Genomic DNA, 19,194 nt, shown 5'->3' on the forward strand with positions numbered 1-19,194 from the left:
ATCATCAAAAATTATATCACAACAAATTAATAAATTTTGTTTTGAAATTCTTAACAATGCCGAATTCACTGTTTTGATCTCTAAGTAAAGAGATAATATATTTTCTTTCTGCATATAAATATAACTGTATTAATAGCTTAACAAAGTTTTTACATTTATAAGTTCTGTCACAAAGTAATGAGACTTATCTTACTAAAGAAATTAGAGAATTTTGTAAAAACAAGCAATTATTTATTGCGACAGTATCACAATGCCAGGCTGCAATTTTTTGTCACACTGCTCTTAATTTTCATAGTGTCTTTCCCCTGTAAATTACACTTTTCCCTTTAACAGTGGAATAATCTATCTAAACTCCATTCAGGAGAAAATTTTTGAATTGAAACAACACGAATTCCAGTCCAAATTGGAAGTTTGTATATAGTTAATCAATGCCACTAAGCTTTTTATATTTGGTCTCAACTTTCATCTATCTCTGTTCTAAGATTAAATAAGGACAGACAGAAAGACAGATGCCAATGAAAATTTATAGGCATACAATTTTTGAAAATTGCAATCCAATTATTACTTATTAACTCTATCTCTTTCAAACTAGTCTTTTGAAAAGTAACATACAATTTCTATCAATTTTTTTCACACACCCAGAAGCATTCCCAGAAATTTTCTTCTGTGAAAATATAAGTATCAATGTATTGGCTATGATTCATTGAAGATTTCAAGTAATTTTTCAACTTAAAAATGTTGCAAGATGACCATTGCACTCTCCTGAAACTTCACACAAAAGTCAATACTTGCTCAATATTCTCGTGTTCTACTTTTTACAGGGTCAAGAAGCACGTTATTTATTTCACAATTGCTCTAAATAAAAATAATAAAGCAAATTATAACAATTTTGCTATAGTTTATTGATTTTAGCAGACAATATGGTCAATTGAATCCAAAATGACAGTTAAATATAAATTTAGATATGGAAAGTCACAGTTATATAAAGTTTCTTTGTTGTATATTGATAGCGTATTACATCAATATAAAAAGGTATTGTAAAATGTTTGGAAAAAAAAGAGTAAATTTCTGGACTGATGTGTAACCATTGAAACTAGGAGGAAATGATAGATAATATGATGCACTGTAGCCTTTAGCTACTACGACTGCTACAAATATTCATTTGAAAAGAGGACACGTCTGTTACAAAAGCCAATTATAGGCATGAATCAAAGAAAAGTTTGGAATAGATTAATAAATTCAAACCATCCAAGACAATATATTGCCCGAACCATTTGGATTCCTATACAATTACAGATGCTCCTCAACTTAGAATGTTTCGACATATAAAGGCTAATGCAAGTGAAATGGAAGCACAAAGACTGTTAGAATTTCAATTCAAGCCACTTGCACCTTGTCCAGAAGTGTGACTCAGAAGACATTGATAGTGCTGTTGCCATAGCATCTCCTTCATCAAGCAACCAACATTCCATCATTCCTTTTAATTGTATTTTTTAAAGTTTTATAATAAAATTCTATTGCATACTTTTCTGGTGGATGTTACAATATTTGAAAGATTACCGTATGTGTAACATTAAAATAATATATTTCTGTACATTTTATTTTGTTTCATTCATTCATTCTTTCTTTTTTACTGTACAAGTTGTAATACATTACTTACTATATAACCTTGCATATAGCCTTTTTTTATTTATGGTATTTACTTTTATTTTCAACTTCAATTTGCAATATTTTTGACTTACAATGTGTTTTTTGGAACGTAACCCCATTGTAAGTCAAGAAGAGACTGTATTTATACCCAATTGTTTCTAGACATTATATTCTTTACACATGTAATACATGTAATACTGGATAAATTCAATATATATCAAACAGCAATATCTTTGGTGAACCACAATGTACTAGCATGTTCCTATATTCACTGACGAGTTCATTGGTGCAGAGATCAACATGTAAGGAACTAAGTCCGAGCGTTATTTTTATTTTATTATTATTTTTCGTTTTATTATATTTTGTTTGGGGCTTATGTTTATTTAGGATGAAGGTTCCCTACCACTCTCTTATTAGTAACGAAAAAAGAAGATAAACCAACTCACAAAGGAACGAGCGCCGTAAGAAAAAAAATCTCGCGCACTTGCGCTGCCCAGCGGAAATAAACAATCCGCAGAGAAAAAAATGGAGGGGGGAATCCCCACACTCACTAGTAAAGAAATACTTACTAAACCGTCATAACATCCCAGAAAATTGTGCTAAATACTTTGTAAACAGTTTATAAGCTGCCAGAAAGAAACTTAATGTTAGAAAACTAAGTATGTAAATAAGGGGAGTAACCCAGCTGAATTGTGACGTCACCTCACAGCATAAAACCAGTACGCTAACCAAAGAAGGACGAGATGATTTCCAGAGCGAGGTGATTCCTGGTTGAAGTCCAGATTGAGAATTAGGCAATCCAAGGTGTTAAAGAGGAATTTGATTTGACGATAATGAAAGGATTGAGGAAATAGGTTCCTAGTATAGTGAGGTGACGGATAGACATTTAGTTCATAAGAGATTTTGTTCATAGTTCCTAGGTATTTGATTTGTCAAATTTTCAAAGGGGAATGAAGATTAAGTTAAGCTAAGTAGCTGAGTTTTATTGTCTGGTTGACTTGTTGATTTTCGTTAATAAATTTTGTTTTGGATTATAGACAATTGTACATAGTAAATTCTATTTACTAATTAAATATATTTGAAACTTTTACTTTGACTTGATATTTGTCGTTATTCTTACTAATTTTTTTCGGTGCACGTGTAAAAGCCCAGGCCTGGCAAACTAATCTCGAATCCGCGTAAAGTACCCATTAGGTTAACGGAAGTTTTACTGGCCGCAGTTAGTGTCGGTTTCTTAAGATACTAAAAATAGAACTTTACAAATGCACATTGCATTTGTCAGGCTGTGGATATGGCGAACCCTGACAAAGCAATATGGCCACCTTTACAGTTATATTATTAACACCATTTTTACTACTTGTGTGTATTAACCCAGTTATTTTGACAAAATAAGTCTGCAAATGTCAATGTAGCTCTGTTTGCTTCCATCATCTCGTTAGGTTGCAAACATTCCAGCAAAAGCCTAATAAACCATTCACCAGTGAATCAGTTGGGGCTGAGACTAATGCATATCAGAATGTTCCCACTAGTTAAATGTATTTGCATGTCATTTATTGATATTCTAGTATAATTTGAATTTTCATAATAAAATTTTGATTTATTTCAAAAAGTATACATCAATATTCTTCAAAATCAATTTATTTTCTATCATTAACTCATACACAATTTTTTTTTTACAAACTTTACGTATAACTGACCTATTATAAAATGTATAAAGACTAATACCAATATGTTAAGAATGGCCTACGTTCTTCTTTAATTCCCAGATCTTCCATAATTTCTTGCTCAAATGTCATTAGTTTTGGAGTAAAAGTGATTTCTTTAACGACTTCTTTTGGCGTGTCTTTTGGTTGATCTAAAAGAAAAAAAATATATAGTTTATGAAAAATATTTTCTAAGCAATAGCTATTTCATTAAGTGATATGTTATAATTAATTATAATTACCAACATATAATTCTTTAGATTTATAGTCGTATGTTTCAAATGCCTTAAGAGGAAGAGGTATGATATAACCTGTTCTGACGGATACTCTCACTTTTTTTCCATCTTCGGTATACCTCCATTTCACTTTAGTTGGCTTTCTGGAATAGTATTATATTCTCATCATTACAACTCTTACTTATTAATTTCTAATTCTATTCTTTAAAACATTTTGCCATCAATTTTACACTTGACTTTTTATTCAATTCAATGTTTTGAAAATATATTGGCATTATATTTCTCTTCAAGTTGTTTTATTCTTTATATAAACGACTCGTACAACTGGACGCAGTTCAAATAAACAGTCTAATAGCAAAAATACAGCAAGGAAAAATCATTTAATAAACAAAACAAACATTTTCAATTGTTTTAAATGATTACCATCAGGTTTAGCAAAGTAAATTCGAATGGAAACTGTAATTGAAATATCATTTTTTTAATAAATGGTATTCCAAATGAGATTCTACAGTCTAAGATGACAAAGATTTTTAAAACATATATAATAAATACAATATTTAAAAATAAAATTATTATTAAATTAAAACTGCAAAAGAAACATTTAGCCTTTATCTTTTGTACAGTATATACAAGGTATATTATCACATTCCACTCCATTATATTAATAAACGACGACAAACGATGATAACAAATAGAGTAAATTACAGTGATACCTCGGTTTTTCGTTGATAATTCGTCAGAAAACAATCTACAAAATCCGAAACCGACAAAAACCGAGGCAATTATTACCATATGACACAATGTAAATCCAATTAATTCGTTCTAGACAGTCCAAAATACATACCAAAAACACATTTTATAGAGAATTAACAGAGCGTTAAATAATAAAAGCAATAAGAAATTAATATAAAAAGACTAATCTAAGGGAAAGCAATGGAATTGTTAGGCTAGATGCAGAGGGGGTAATGTTGTCTTGTAGAAGTTAGTTGGACATGAGCTTCTAACCGATATCGTCCCATGGTAAAGTGTGACATAATTGTCACGTAATAGTAGTTGTATGCATTTATGCTGGTTGTATCACAGGGAATAATGTCTTCCGGGAAGTCCGTTTAAGGGTAACTGGCCCCTATTCAGGCATTACAGATATGAAAAAAACCTAGAAAACTCCCAGTGTTCAGGGAATGGAAACATTGGCCAATGGTGGGCCGTCGCGGGTAACGCTCACAGAACGAAAAATAACGCCACGCAGAACCGGAAAACGTGCGAGTCACCCTTTGTTTTTGCAAAATTAGCAGCAATATCACTTGGGCACGCCAACAAAATCCAAGACAATCAACGAAAACCAAAACCAACGATAACCGAAGTCAACGAAAACTTAGGTATTACTGTATGACCTATTAATAATTTTAATAATCTGAATTAGTAATTAAGAATTAATTTAAATTATTAATAATAAAATCTTTATTTGTCATCTCAGTACAGAAGAACCCCATTTATCTGGGGTAATGTGGATCGATGCTATCTCGGATAACTGGAGATGCAGACAAAATAAAAGGCTGTGGCCATTTCAGATTAAAAATTACAAAGATTTATAAGTCTACAGTTCTCATAAACCAGTAAAGAATATGATCTAATACTAAGCTGCATTGTTTCACTACCATATCTGAATTCTATCAGCTTCTAATAAACCATTAACATTCAAAAAATATTTCAGAAATCCATACCAAAATTAGCAAATATCATAACTAAAGAGTTTAATAATATACTAATTATACAAATAAATACAAATTCAGTACCTTCATTCTATCAAATTGGAGACAATGATTAACAGAAGGAAACTAAAATAGAACATTTGGTTAATGTATATCATTGTTCCAATAAATTTCATTGTGTACCCATTTATTAAGTAATAATGGCAAAAGTCTATTCTCTAAAATATTTGTTTAACTTTAATAAATCTGTTACAGCCTATATTATTAATAATTACATTCGAGTGGAATTTTAATATGCTCTAAAATTGGATAATTAATTAAAATCTTATTAATAAAAATATTTTATTAAATCAGAATTATATAATAGTATTCATTATTATTAATTTCCGTACAATGTTATTTATATTATTAAAAGATCTTAAATTCAGGAATATTGGCAATTGTCACAATAGTACTGTATTAATGAAAGCTCACAAAAATAATTCAAATTTATGGATTTATACAAAAAATAACTAAAAATATCTCAAATATCTCTTGATTATTAGCAGCATTTTATTTTTTGCATAAATTATTAAAGAAATAAGTGACAACTATAAGCCTGACACTATTGCAAACTTAATAGTGTGTAAAAATGGATGTAATTTGCTTTAAGACAGTGGTCTGGAACCTAACCTGCCATATTTGTGTATACCTTTATATATAGTGGTATCACTGAATAAGTATCAAACAACTTTTCAATGAGATTAAAAAAAACTTAAAACTCTATAGTACAAATGTAAGTCCCTCTGTAACGGATGGGAAAACAGGAAACTTCCAGGAACAAAGTAATGACGTCACAGGCAGACTGGGCATCAAAAGAGTTAAAATATATCTAATATCAACCTGAAACAGTATTAGAGTATTCTCGAGGCTGTTTTAGACATTTATCGTTGGGAGAGCCCGGAGGCTTACTTTGTCGACACATACAGATAGTACATACAAAGTTCCAGTCTGTAACCTCTCTTCCCCAATCTCTCATCTCCTCTCTTTATACTTCTGTATTTATCTTAATTCTGAAAAAATATATTATTATGGTTCTTTGCTGATATTGGAAGGACAAGATGCCCCCTCAAATTTCCCTAATATTCTCTTAGGTTAACATCAGATATGGTGTATAAAACGAAGTTCATTATAAAATAATGAAATGAATTCAATTTTATTGAATATATCAATATCAGTTAAATGTTATCAACGTCAAATAATTTTATCAGAATATACATTAGAATACTGTATGTCAAAATGAATGTTTTTCAATTAAATCCAATGCTTTGTATTTCTGTAAATAAGATTATACTTTATATATAAACAACAACTAATAACCCAATTTTAATTGATTAATTAAGGCCAAACAATCTTTGTCAGAATTGTAATTATTAAAATTAATACGAGATGGCGGCTTAACCGCCTTCCTCCAGTTGAATTAATTAGCAATTAATTATTAATGTAGCCAAATAGTAGACCAATATGTTTGACAAAGATCATTTGGCTTTAATCAGATTATACTTAGAATAAATGTGAATATATCAATCCTTTTTACTTTCCTGGCTGTTATATATAACAGAGGGAAAGTATGGCAATTGGTCAAAAACTGACCCCCCAAAAGTATTACAATTTTGGACTCGGGACAGCTTGAAATGTTAAGAAGTGCAAAAAAATTTAGGGTTGTTTTCTGTATATATGGATGTTAGTGTGTGGGGGAAGAGGCACAATTTTGTTCACCCTGTTTGAAGCTTAATAACGCCTGTGCTTTTTGTCAAAAATTTCTGGAATTTGCAAGGAGGTTTGTTTATTAGAGGAATGGATTATATTAAATTTTGGTGGTTAAAGGTGAAGTGGTTGGGGAGATAAAGGGGATCGTGCATATCTCCTGTAGGCTCAGACTTACTGACTATTTTACTTGTTATCATCATTTACAATTTTCTATAAAACTCATCCTTACCCTCAAAATTAAGCCTTCTGCCATGTTATAATAATTAGTAATATAAAACAATAACAGATGGTGCCACCAAACGTTGCTGGGAAAGTTAAGCAACTCGTTGCTGGATTATTTTTAATAAGTTTCAAAGAAAAACAACTATTAAATAATCAATGCAAACTTAACCAAAAATATTTTACATGCTGATTTTTTATAGTTGTTGTTAATATACAGGATAATTGTTGAAAATAACAAAAATACTAAATTAATAAAGATGATTTTATCTACTTATCAACAAATTTTGTACAACAGTTTGCAGTTAAAATATATTTACATATCCAGTATATTTGAGGTGTAGTTTCAAAAACAGCCAATTCCATATTTGCTGAGTCTGAAACAATGGCTGCAGATGTGGCTAATTTTGAAACTAACCTCAAACTTGTATACCCCCTTTAATTCCTTCTTTCTGTTTTATGGCTAGTTCAGAAAATCTATAGCAATCATCACTGAAAAGAGTAGAAAAATATGTAAGATCAATCACTTAAGTCCATCTTTTAAAAAAATTAGCTAACCATTTTTGAAACTATATACCTCATTTATCTTAACATATATTCTATATTTGTAGAAATTTATACAGTCGAATCCGCATAAGTCGTTACCCGGATAACTCGACACTCGTCGGTTACGTAGTCAATTTTTGTGGTCCCGGCCGACTTACATAGGCATTAATGTTATTAATGTTAAAAAACTCGGTTTACTCGTCATCGTTTAACTCGTCACCACTGGATAAATCAACATACTTTTTCTGTTTCACACTTTTTAGACGTCTGATAAGTCGACTCCCCTCCTGAAAAATGAGTTCACACCACACAGCTTATTGTATGGTGTAAACTCATTTTTTCAGGAGGGGAGTCAACTTATCAAATGTCTAAAAAGTGTGAAACAGAAAAAGTATGTTGATTTATCCAGTGGTGACGAGTTAAACGATGACGAGTAAACCGAGTTTTTTAACATTAATAACATTAATGCCTATGTAAGTCGGCCGGGACCACAAAAATTGACTACGTAACCGACGAGTGTCGAGTTATCCGGGTGACGACTTATGCGGACTCGACTCACTTGGGGCCAGTTTGCAAAACGTGGACTGAAAATCAGTGTGTTAAAGAAATAAAAAATAAGAATTTATTCAGAACATTTTTACTATTTGGGAATAGTTGGCTAAAGCTGAACAAAGAAAATTGAAAACATTCCAAATAAATTTTTATTTTTGGCTTCCTTAATTAACAAGCAGTTTGAATTTCCTTTTATTATTTATGTATAAACAAGTTATTCAATTCATAATAATTAGAATAATTTTGTCATTTTCATTATAAATTAAATTTTAATGATAAAAAAAAAATCGAACGATATGTTTTATTTTAGTGTTTTAGATTAATTTATTCAAATAATTATTCAACGAATAAAATGTTTGTTTAAATAAATTACAGAATTAATTTCAAACAAATTTATTCAAATAAAAGTTTCAGAAATAATATGAAATTACATTAGCACTTTTAAAATGCATATTTACTACCATTATTAAAAGATTCATTTTAATACAGTAAAAGCAAAACTCGAGTCTATTTATCATATAAATATATTAATTAAATACTAATCCTCACGCTAAATTGCTACAAATCAGTTAAGATTCACTAAATGACATTGTAAAAAGTTCTTTGATATTTTTTTTATTTAAAATAGCATTAACAAAACTGACAACTACAATAAATATATTCAAGTATTTTCATTAAATTTATTTCTAAGTTCTTCAAGAAAAAAATTACAAAAAGAAATTAAAACGTATGAATGTATTTATTTATATTTAGAGATCTTTTTATTTTTTTGCAGAAGTTAGATATAAATTTAAAATACTTGAATATATAATTACTTTGGTTGTTTCTTTTTAAAGTTACATTAACAAAATGGAGTCAAAGACCTTTCTATAATATAATTCTGATGTTCTTTGCTTCATTTTGAATACTGAATCATATTAAGTTGTAAAAAAAGGCAAACTGCTTATGTAAAGTCAAGAGTAAAACTAAAGATGTTAACATTTTTATCTAATAAGTTATCTTTAGGCATCTAAAACTTGAATGTTTAAAAGTTTGGCCAAACACACAAAGATATTGGCACTTTACACATCATGCAAACTAACTCTAAGGTAAGGATTCGACACAATATATCATGCATTGTTTATTTTTATTTTTATCTGCTCTTAGTGTTTATCCACCCACCAGTGGTCGAGCAGTTCTGTCGTTAAACACTGGGAGTTTGGTCGCGGTTTTGCACCGCACTCAGACGACCACCCACACGGAGTTTTCCAGGTTTTCTCCACGTTTGTAACACTTGAATAGGAGCCAGTTTCCCTTACAAGATCTCCTGGAAGGCATTTCCCCCTGTGTAACATCGCACCCCAGAGAAGGCAACGGGGAACAACTCTGAATGTCATTTCCCCCTGGATACACCTTGGCGCATTACTAACCATCTATTAACCTATGCCAGGTGTTCGCCGACGTCAGGAGTCCTGATATGGCATGTAGAGAGAGTGTTTATCCTTTGAATTATTGGCAAACCTTGTCATGCAAACTCTGTTTCTATAATGACAGCATTTAGTGAAACTTTCAAACTTTTGGATTCTAAATGCATGAAGACAGTTTGTAGCCAAAAATATTAACATCTTGGTTTTATTCTTGACTTCACATTAGTAATTTGTTTTATTTTGAAGTGTATGAGTTATGAATATTATCAATTGTTCCTTTATTAGAAACCCCCTTCCTATCATTTCCTATTTCTTTGATTAAAACTGCCCTAATACAAGTCTCCTCATCTGTTATGATATTGCATTTTTGTTATTGGGAAATCTGTATTATACTGTATGTTGTTATGTGTATACAGAACATAATAAGATACAATATATAATACAGGCTTTCCCAATAAGAGTGATAGAAGTTTGAATTAAAATAAAATGAAAATTACAAAGATAATATGGTGCTAATTGTTATCTACTAACTTTATTATACATATCCTTGTATCTGAACTGTCATGCCAATTTCCTGAAATTTTACAATTAACACTCTGAAATTGTGACCTCGACTCTGTGCTATCAAAAGTTTTGTGCAAAGTGGATGCCCAAAAACCTTAGACAGTCACAAAATGCAGAGAATAGAGGTCTACATTGCAGTTTTTATAATGCTTCCATGTAGAGAAAAACACTTTTCTTCAGGAAAATCGTTACAGGCAACAAAACAAATTCAATGTGAACATGAAGAAAAAGAAACAATCAAAGCAATGAATGCATACTAACTCATAGAACACACCCAAGAAATTAAAGCAATTGTTATCCAGCAAAAAGATGATGGCTATATTTTTTGGAATCATAAGGGAGTGTTTACAGATTTTACAGAGCATGGAATAACTATTACTTCACAGGTGTACTGTGAAACTCTAAAAACCTTTTAAGGACAATTCAGAACAAGAGGCAAGGCATGTCTTCAGTTGTGGTTCCTGTTCAGTACAATTCATGCACACGTATTGCTCCAACAATTTCAATGGGAGCCTACAACCCCAACCTCATACCAAGTGACTTTCATTTACTCCAGGGCTGTGGAGTCGGTAGATTTTTACACGACTCCGACTCCAACTTTTTCTTACAATTCGACTCCGACTCCAACTCCGACTAAGGGCGGACTTGTTAACAAAGTAGGCCCGAAAATTCTGATGTCATCACGTGACCTCAGAATATTAGCATCAATAAATATAGTTCAAATAAAGATAGAACATAGAAACTTTTTTATTCCAAAGCTAAAATATGCCAAAAACAAAAACTAAACCAGCACCTGATCACTCGCTGAGAGATATTTATTCTTAACACAAACGTTTTCAATCCAATCAATGGATCATCATCAGGTAAAATAGAACATTACAAAAAATAGAACACAAGTTCAAAATACAAAAAATATAACGGCTAACCAATATGTAACTAACAGCACAATAACTTTTCGAAATATCAAAAAATTAATAAAAATGCTGCTAAAATTAAAAATAAAATAATAATATATAACAAACAAATAGTGTATACAAAATAATAATACTTCTGCCTTAATAAACAAATTAATAACACTAAATGTTAACACTGCTTAATAAGCTGTACAGAGTTTTTCATTTAACAATACATATTGATAAAGCTACTGCTCTTATTTGAAGTTTACAACTGCAAACTTCCATGCGGAAGGAAGTCCTTCGGCATCTCTTGCGTTGATGCAATTCCCTTTAAGTTTGCTTTTATAGATTTCTAATTTTTCGGCCGTTCTTGCCAAGGTCGGGGAGTGTATTTGTTTCAGTATATCTGCTTCATTCCATCTTACTATTGAGCCTTCCGTTTGTGCCATTTGTGACAATACTGTGGCATTAGAACCTTTTCTAACATCATATCTGTGCTCTTTTATCCTTACCCCTAGGTTTCTGGTAGTAACCCCAACATAATCTTTATTTATTCCTAACATCTGATTCTCGTAAGGAATCCTATAAACGCCGGACCTGTCCTCTTTTTTAATTATCACTTTATCATTTCTAAGAATTCTGTACAGATTCGGAGCTCTTTTTAAGATTATCCTTGTATCCTTTATATTTGCGATTTCTTTCATAATGCTTCCTAAGTGTTTGTTGTACGTAAATTTCGTGTATGTAGATGGACCACGACCACGACCAGGTACTGTCTCAGTACTAACTTCTAATTTATTGATAATCCCCTTTAACACATTCCTCTTGTAGCCCAATGCTTCTGCTACCTGCGTGATTCTTTCTATTTCTGCATCCCTGTCTATAACACTTTCGCAGTATAAAAACGCCCTCCTAACTAACGCTCTAAACGCTGCTAATTTATATTTATAGGGATCGTTATGTCTACTGTACTGGACTACTGTACTGGTCTACTTTACGTACAACAAACACTTAGGAAGCATTATGAAAGAAATCGCAAATATAAAGGATACAAGGATAATCTTAAAAAGAGCTCCGAATCTGTACAGAATTCTTAGAAATGATAAAGTGATAATTAAAAAAGAGGACAGGTCCGGCGTTTATAGGATTCCTTACGAGAATCAGATGTTAGGAATAAATAAAGATTATGTTGGGGTTACTACCAGAAACCTAGGGGTAAGGATAAAAGAGCACAGATATGATGTTAGAAAAGGTTCTAATGCCACAGTATTGTCACAAATGGCACAAACGGAAGGCTCAATAGTAAGATGGAATGAAGCAGATATACGGAAACAAATACACTCCCCGTCCTTGGCAAGAACGGCCGAAAAATTAGAAATCTATAAAAGCAAACTTAAAGGGAATTGCATCAACGCAAGAGATGCCGAAGGACTTCCTTCCGCATGGAAGTTTGCAGTTGTAAACTTCAAATAAGAGCAGTAGCTTTATCAATATGTATTGTTAAATGAAAAACTCTGTACAGCTTATTAAGCAGTGTTAACATTTAGTGTTATTAATTTGTTTATTAAGGCAGAAGTATTAATATTTTGTATACACTATTTGTTTGTTATATATTATTATTTTATTTTTAATTTTAGCAGCATTTTTATTAATTTTTTGATATTTCGAAAAGTTATTGTGCTGTTAGTTACATATTGGTTAGCCGTTATATTTTTTGTATTTTGAACTTGTTGTTCTAATTTTTGTAATGTTCTATTTTACCTGATGATGATCCATTGATTGGATTGAAAACGTTTGTGTTAAGAATAAATATCTCTCAGCGAGTGATCAGGTGCTGGTTTAGTTTTTGTATTATTTTCTGCTGAGCACGCTGTAGGTTGTTTATAAGTAAGTTAGCCTCTAAGTAATGAGTCAATACAATAATTTTTACTTTTCTGTTGTTATATATAACAGAGGAAAAGTGTAGCGATAGTTCAAAAAATGATCCCACCCCAAATTTTTGCATTTTTGGACTCAGGGCACCTCAAAATGTCGAAATTTGCAAAAGATTCGGTTTTTTTTTTCTGTATGTACGAATGTTAAACTGTATGGGAGGCACGATTTTGAATCGGAGTCGGATGGTTTAATACAGGAGTTATTAACCTTGAAAATGGTTGAACTAAATCGGTTGGTACACATTCTAACATCCGTGCATACAGAAAAAACCCCGAATGCTTTTGCACTTCTCTACGTTTCAAGGCTTCCCGAGTCCAAAAGCGTAAAAATCTGAGAAAATCATTTTTTGACTGATCGTCATTCTTTTCCTTTGTTATAGGCCTTACTGTATAACAGCCGGGAAAGTAATAATGACGATTCTGATTACTTTTAAAAAATACAAAATAAAACGATTTTAAAAATTAATTAAACATTAAAATTTGACACATCTACTGAATATATAAGTTCACATTTATTGACTAGTTTGATGATGGCATTGGTATTTGGTAAGCGTGTATGAATAAAAATAGTAAATACATTCTTATACAAACAAATTAGTTTAATAAAAATGTTGTACAGTACATAATATACAAGTATATTGGATAATATATAAGTATACAGATACATTAAACTAAGTCAAGAATGAGAAATATAACATTTAGACTGGTAGAAAACAGGTTGCTTATTTTGATTAATTTATTATTTTTCATCTCTGTTATAAACTGAATTACTCCTTACAAAAAAAATCATTTCTATTAATTCAGCATTCACTGAAGTTCTTAAATCATATTTAATAATTTTAAGAGCGGAAAATAAACGCTCTACCGAAACTTGGTCAGTGACAATGCTGTGACAATCAATGTTGTATTTTGAATAATGTCTGGATAGTACAGTATTGCCATTTTAACATCTAAACTTGAAGAGTGGTCAATGTGATTTATTTTTTCCAGTGCATAATAAATATCATCTTCAAATTTTGTAAGATTTCCTTTTCTGTTCTCATATTAGAACTCAAGCTTAATTTTGACAGTAGAGACAAGTTTTATAAAAAAATTAAAAAAAAACTAGCAGATGAGACAGATGTTGCTCACGCAAAAAGTAACGATAACGAAGATTAAGATATTTAGATTATAGCCGATTTTACCTGTTTTCACTGGGTGCAAGAATTAGGTCCTCTCTCTTCCGAGAGTAATTAGAGAATTTTTAGATGGGTGTAAAAGTAAGTTCGATTTTTCACAAAAACGCAGAATACCGCATCTAAAATAGCACGGTAGAAACGGAGTTCTTCGGGGTAATCCTTAACCCACTCCCTCTTCCCCCCGCGAGAGGAATTTCGAAAAATTCCTTCTTAGTGTACATTCTTATGATGTATCCTAACTGTGTACCAAATTTCAACTCTTAACCGTTTGAACTCTGAGCTTATCATTATTATTACAGCATTATTATTATTATTAACCCATCTTGATTATATTATAAGATTGTGAATGCTAACTGTGCAGTGAATAACAAGTAAAATATTCATTAAGTCCGACCACACTGGAGATATGATATGTCTCTATCCTGTCGACCTTTAATAAAGAACCAAAATTTAATAGCATTAATGCCCTTTATACACACACTACTGTGCCAAATTTTGTTTCTTAAACTTTACTCATTCTGAGATATTGTTTAATAGTTCAGAGCAGAATAAAGAAATTAAACAAATTAGATGCCAACATACGTGCATGGACGTGCAAATTTTTCCCTTTATTTGACAATTTTTGGGTTCGAGAGATCGCCAAACGTATAGATTTGCAAAAAAACTCAGAGAGTCAAATGTGACACGATTAAAATACTTTTTCGTTTTTTATATACATAACAAGTTGGAATGGTGAAAAGGAATCAGAGTCAGGGGGATTTTTGACGACTCCGACTCCACAGCCCTGATTTATTCCCAAAAATGCATCACGACTCCGACTCCACAGCCCTCATTTATTCCCAAAAATGAAATCATGGTTGGGGACACAGTAATTAGAGTCCAATGAAGAACTGATGCAGGGCATTCATGGATGGCAAACTTTGATGAGGGAATACAGAAAATGGTGTCACAGTACGACAAATGCCTGAAATCTGCATAACTTATGTCAAGAAATAACTATGATAAGTACTGTACATACCTTTCTGTACAATAAATATAATTTAGGAAACATAGCTTCCATTTCTGGAAATCCACATCTAGCAAGATCAGCTGGACAGTTACAACAACCAAGGAGCTCATATCATTGGTAACTCAATGATGATAAAGAGAGTTTGAACACCTGTTGCAGGAAACCCTAACATCCATCATCTCAATGGAATAGAATTCCATTGCTGGAATTATTAGCTTCCATCATCAGAAGCTTATTGTCAAAGGATCACAACCCTGACCCTATATAAAACGTATAGCTTAATTATAATAGAACCAATTGCAAAAGAAACAAAAACAGATCTGTAACAGAAGAAGCAAGCTGCAATACAATATAATTATTATTAGCACATACAGTGATAAAAGGATGGTAGGTAACTTCTTTTTCTTTTTTTTCCTACATCTTGTATAATACATGATTATATTGAATATTAATACATTTATATCTATGTACAGTACAATTGAACAAATGACACAAATTTAAAAATAAGTTTCTGACATTCACTTTTCATTTTGTAAAACAAATAATGAAATTTATAATAATAATTTACTATTTAATGTTAAAATTACAGGCATATTAGATTAGTTAATCCAGTGGTCCCCAACCCTATGCCCGCGGGCACCATAGCGCCCGCCGATCGTTTTACGTGTGCCCGCCGCTGTGAGACCACGATAAAAATAAAAATATTTCGGTTTTCAATAAAATGCTATGTAAAAGTTTTTTTCGTTTTTAATGATTAACCACTCAAAAGTAGAAATGGCATCCAACACAGATAAAAGCACAAAGCGAAATGCGACCGATCTCTTTTTCCCCTCCGCCAAATCTTCACCAACCAAATTTCCCATACCTGAAATGAAATAAACCGGTCCGTTCTGAATATCATAAAATCAAAGTACAGATCATGACTTACAGATGAACACTTTGACGATTGCTTACGAGCAGGAATATCATCATACTCTCCTAATTACGAAGCAATGGCCAATAAAATGCATTGCCAAAAATCACATTTACTTTCAGATTTATATTTTTTATAAAGAATTTTTATACTCTGTAGATTTTGTATGCATTGTTTAGTAATTACTTGTTTTGTAAAAATTATTGTCAATAGTCTTGTGTATGTTTTATTACATTTTTGGAATTAAATGTTTTCTGTACACTATGTGTATGTATTATTAACTATGTCCAAGTATAAATTCACCCTGATAAAATAAATGGTGCCCGCCGTCCGGCCGGTATTCTGGAATGTGCTCTTAAATACAAAAAGGTTGGGGACCCCTGAGTTAATCTATTAACATTTGTATATAAAAAAAAACTGAAAATCATTATGATCTAATTTAATATTTTTATAATTCTTTTTTATCCAAACAATAAATTATTCGTTTAAAAGTGTTAAAGAATAATTTATATTAATTTATGCATTTTTATGATGCTCTGTATAATTTCACATTTTACACAAGAAACTGTTTCAACAATTTTAAAAATTTAATTTTTTACAACTTTAGATATTATGGTTGTCTAACAGCAGTTTTAATAAAATGATATCACGGTCAATCCACAGCCCAATGTGCTAATTTGTGGCACCCAGAGCTTTGTCAATGTAATTCCTTACTTTAATGTTTGTAAATTACCATTGTGTGACACCATGATACAGCACAAACTTACCAAATTCATATTTTGTATCAAATATTGAAATCAATGTATAGTGACTGATGAGGGACTGAATAGATCCGAAATGCATTTCGCAATAAATACATAGGAAATGAAAAAAGTGTCTCAATTTCTTTCTGTTCCACGACCGTCCAGTGTGATAAGTCCGCCTGCATGAAAAGTGCACTAGCACGAAACATAATAAATAAGTCGACAGACAAAAAAGCGATTCGGATAATAATTCTTTACATTCAAAAGAACTATTCTGATGCAGAATATGTCTTCCGGCCAAATCAAGCAAGTTCTCTCTATGCCAAAACTGTACTGAATTATCTGAGACAAGAAAACACCACCTTAGTCCAGAGGTAATCAAACTATAGCCCACAAGCCGGATCAGTTAATCCGGCCCTGTTGCCACACTGTAAATATGAGCTAAAATATTATTATTTATATGGAAATATCATAGATTGTAGATAAACTTACTAAGTAAAAATGCCAAAATTGGTCCAATCTGATTTTTGCATCTGACAGTAACATAATTTTTAGATAAATCAGTGAAATAAAAAATTTGGAGACTTTTTGCAACTTTGGATATCAGAAGTACATGCAACGAAGTTTCTAAAGAAAGCGATCGAGAGCTTGTTGCAGCAATTGTGTTTGTGTATTGGTAAATAAATATGTTGGTTGTCTTTATTTTTTCTGTATTCAGCGTGCTATATTGAACAAAATGGTTATATGGCCCGTGCTCGTCATTCTATCAGTTATCTGGCCCGCTGTGAAAAGTTTGGTGACCCCTGCCTTAGTCAAAAAGAAAGATAACACTGCAAATATGTCAAAAAAATAGGGATTGTCAATTGAGGATTTTTGACTAATTCTCAAGGCAGTTGGTTACAAAATGGGGTGAAAGGATAAGAACATAGATCAAACTGCACACCCAATGAAAACCAGTCTTGTAGACAAACTTACATTGCACGTCTGAAGTCAAATTGACTACACTCAGTGATGAGAACTCAGAATTTTAAAGATAACATACAGCTTTCATTACCTTTCAGATGACTATTTAGTTCATAGAGTTGTCTTTCTACCAAGGTAAAAATTATGTTACACCAATTTGTGCAGATTTTTTCCTGGCACCCATTATAATTTCCCATCACTTATTTGTGTTTCCTTTTGGCTTGCCGAATATTTAATCATTTCAGTATATTAGTGTAATTATATTCTATTTTAGTATAATTAATTCTAGCTTAATCATTAAATTCAGAATATAGCAATTTTGCTTCACTTGCTAAATTTAATATTATTACTATTTTGACTCCTTAGATATAAGAATAGCAAGGACTTCAAGGCAAAGCCTTTTTCAATGTTCCTTTTACAATAATTATCCAACAAAACAAAACAAAAAGAAAAAAGTTCCAAACTTACGAATACTGCTATTTTTAACATTTCTGTGATTTCATAGATAGCATTTACCGTATTTTCTGGCATATAAGACGACTTTTTAACCCGGGAAAATCTTCTCAAAAGTCGGGGGTCGTCTTATAAGGCGGGTGCTGCAGTTGACCGGGACGCCCGGGGTATGGATAGAGATTATCCTTCCTTTCAGCTTTAGAGCGAATTAGGAAAAGTTTAATCCACTTGCACTGTTTACATGTTTGAGGACAAACAGCCCTATGTTTATACAGTAAGTGTCAGTTTACCTGCTAAGTATCTGCATGTCAAGCATTTGAATTAAAATTACCATATTGAAATCAAATCTGATTTATTTTTATTTTTATTTGGTCTGCATTGGAAGAGGGGTAGTCTTATATGGCAAGTATATCCCAAACTCTATATTTTAACTGTAAAAGTCGGGGTCATCTTATACGCCGGAAAGTACGGTAGCTATAAATATCAGAAAAATTGAATAAAACTACTCAATAAGTCACAGCATTATAAATCATTTATATATTTTACTAGCATTTATATGAATTTTAATTGTTAAAAAGTATGTAATGCTCTGTTTATATTTAATACATTGTATATTGACTTTACAATGCAAGCTTATGTATCAATAAAATTTCTTTCATGACTTGTGATAATTAATTCTTTTCAATCCACGTGAAATAAAACTTCTTCCTCTAGATCATGCAAGTTATAAAAAAATTAACTTTATAAATAAAATCTCAGAATTTACTT

At 31.4% G+C, this 19,194-nt stretch overlaps 1 protein-coding gene across 1 annotated transcript in view; it reads right to left on the reverse strand.

Annotated features, from left to right (window-relative positions):
• Positions 1–3,270: 3,270 nt before the first annotated feature.
• Positions 3,271–19,194, reverse strand: part of mRpL24 (mitochondrial ribosomal protein L24) — a 28,188-nt gene continuing 12,264 nt past the window's right edge. The window contains exons 4-5 of the mRNA XM_067276976.1: positions 3,596–3,732; positions 3,271–3,505 (exon numbers count right to left, since the gene is read on the reverse strand). Of these exons, the coding sequence (XP_067133077.1) occupies positions 3,369–3,505; positions 3,596–3,732 (274 nt within the window). The 3' untranslated portion in view covers positions 3,271–3,368. The remainder of the gene's footprint in view (positions 3,506–3,595; positions 3,733–19,194) is intronic.

The sequence above is a fragment of the Centruroides vittatus genome, unplaced genomic scaffold (assembly GCF_030686945.1).
Source record: "Centruroides vittatus isolate TY-2023 unplaced genomic scaffold, ASM3068694v2 contig_723, whole genome shotgun sequence".
Taxonomy (NCBI): Eukaryota; Metazoa; Arthropoda; class Arachnida; order Scorpiones; family Buthidae; genus Centruroides; species Centruroides vittatus.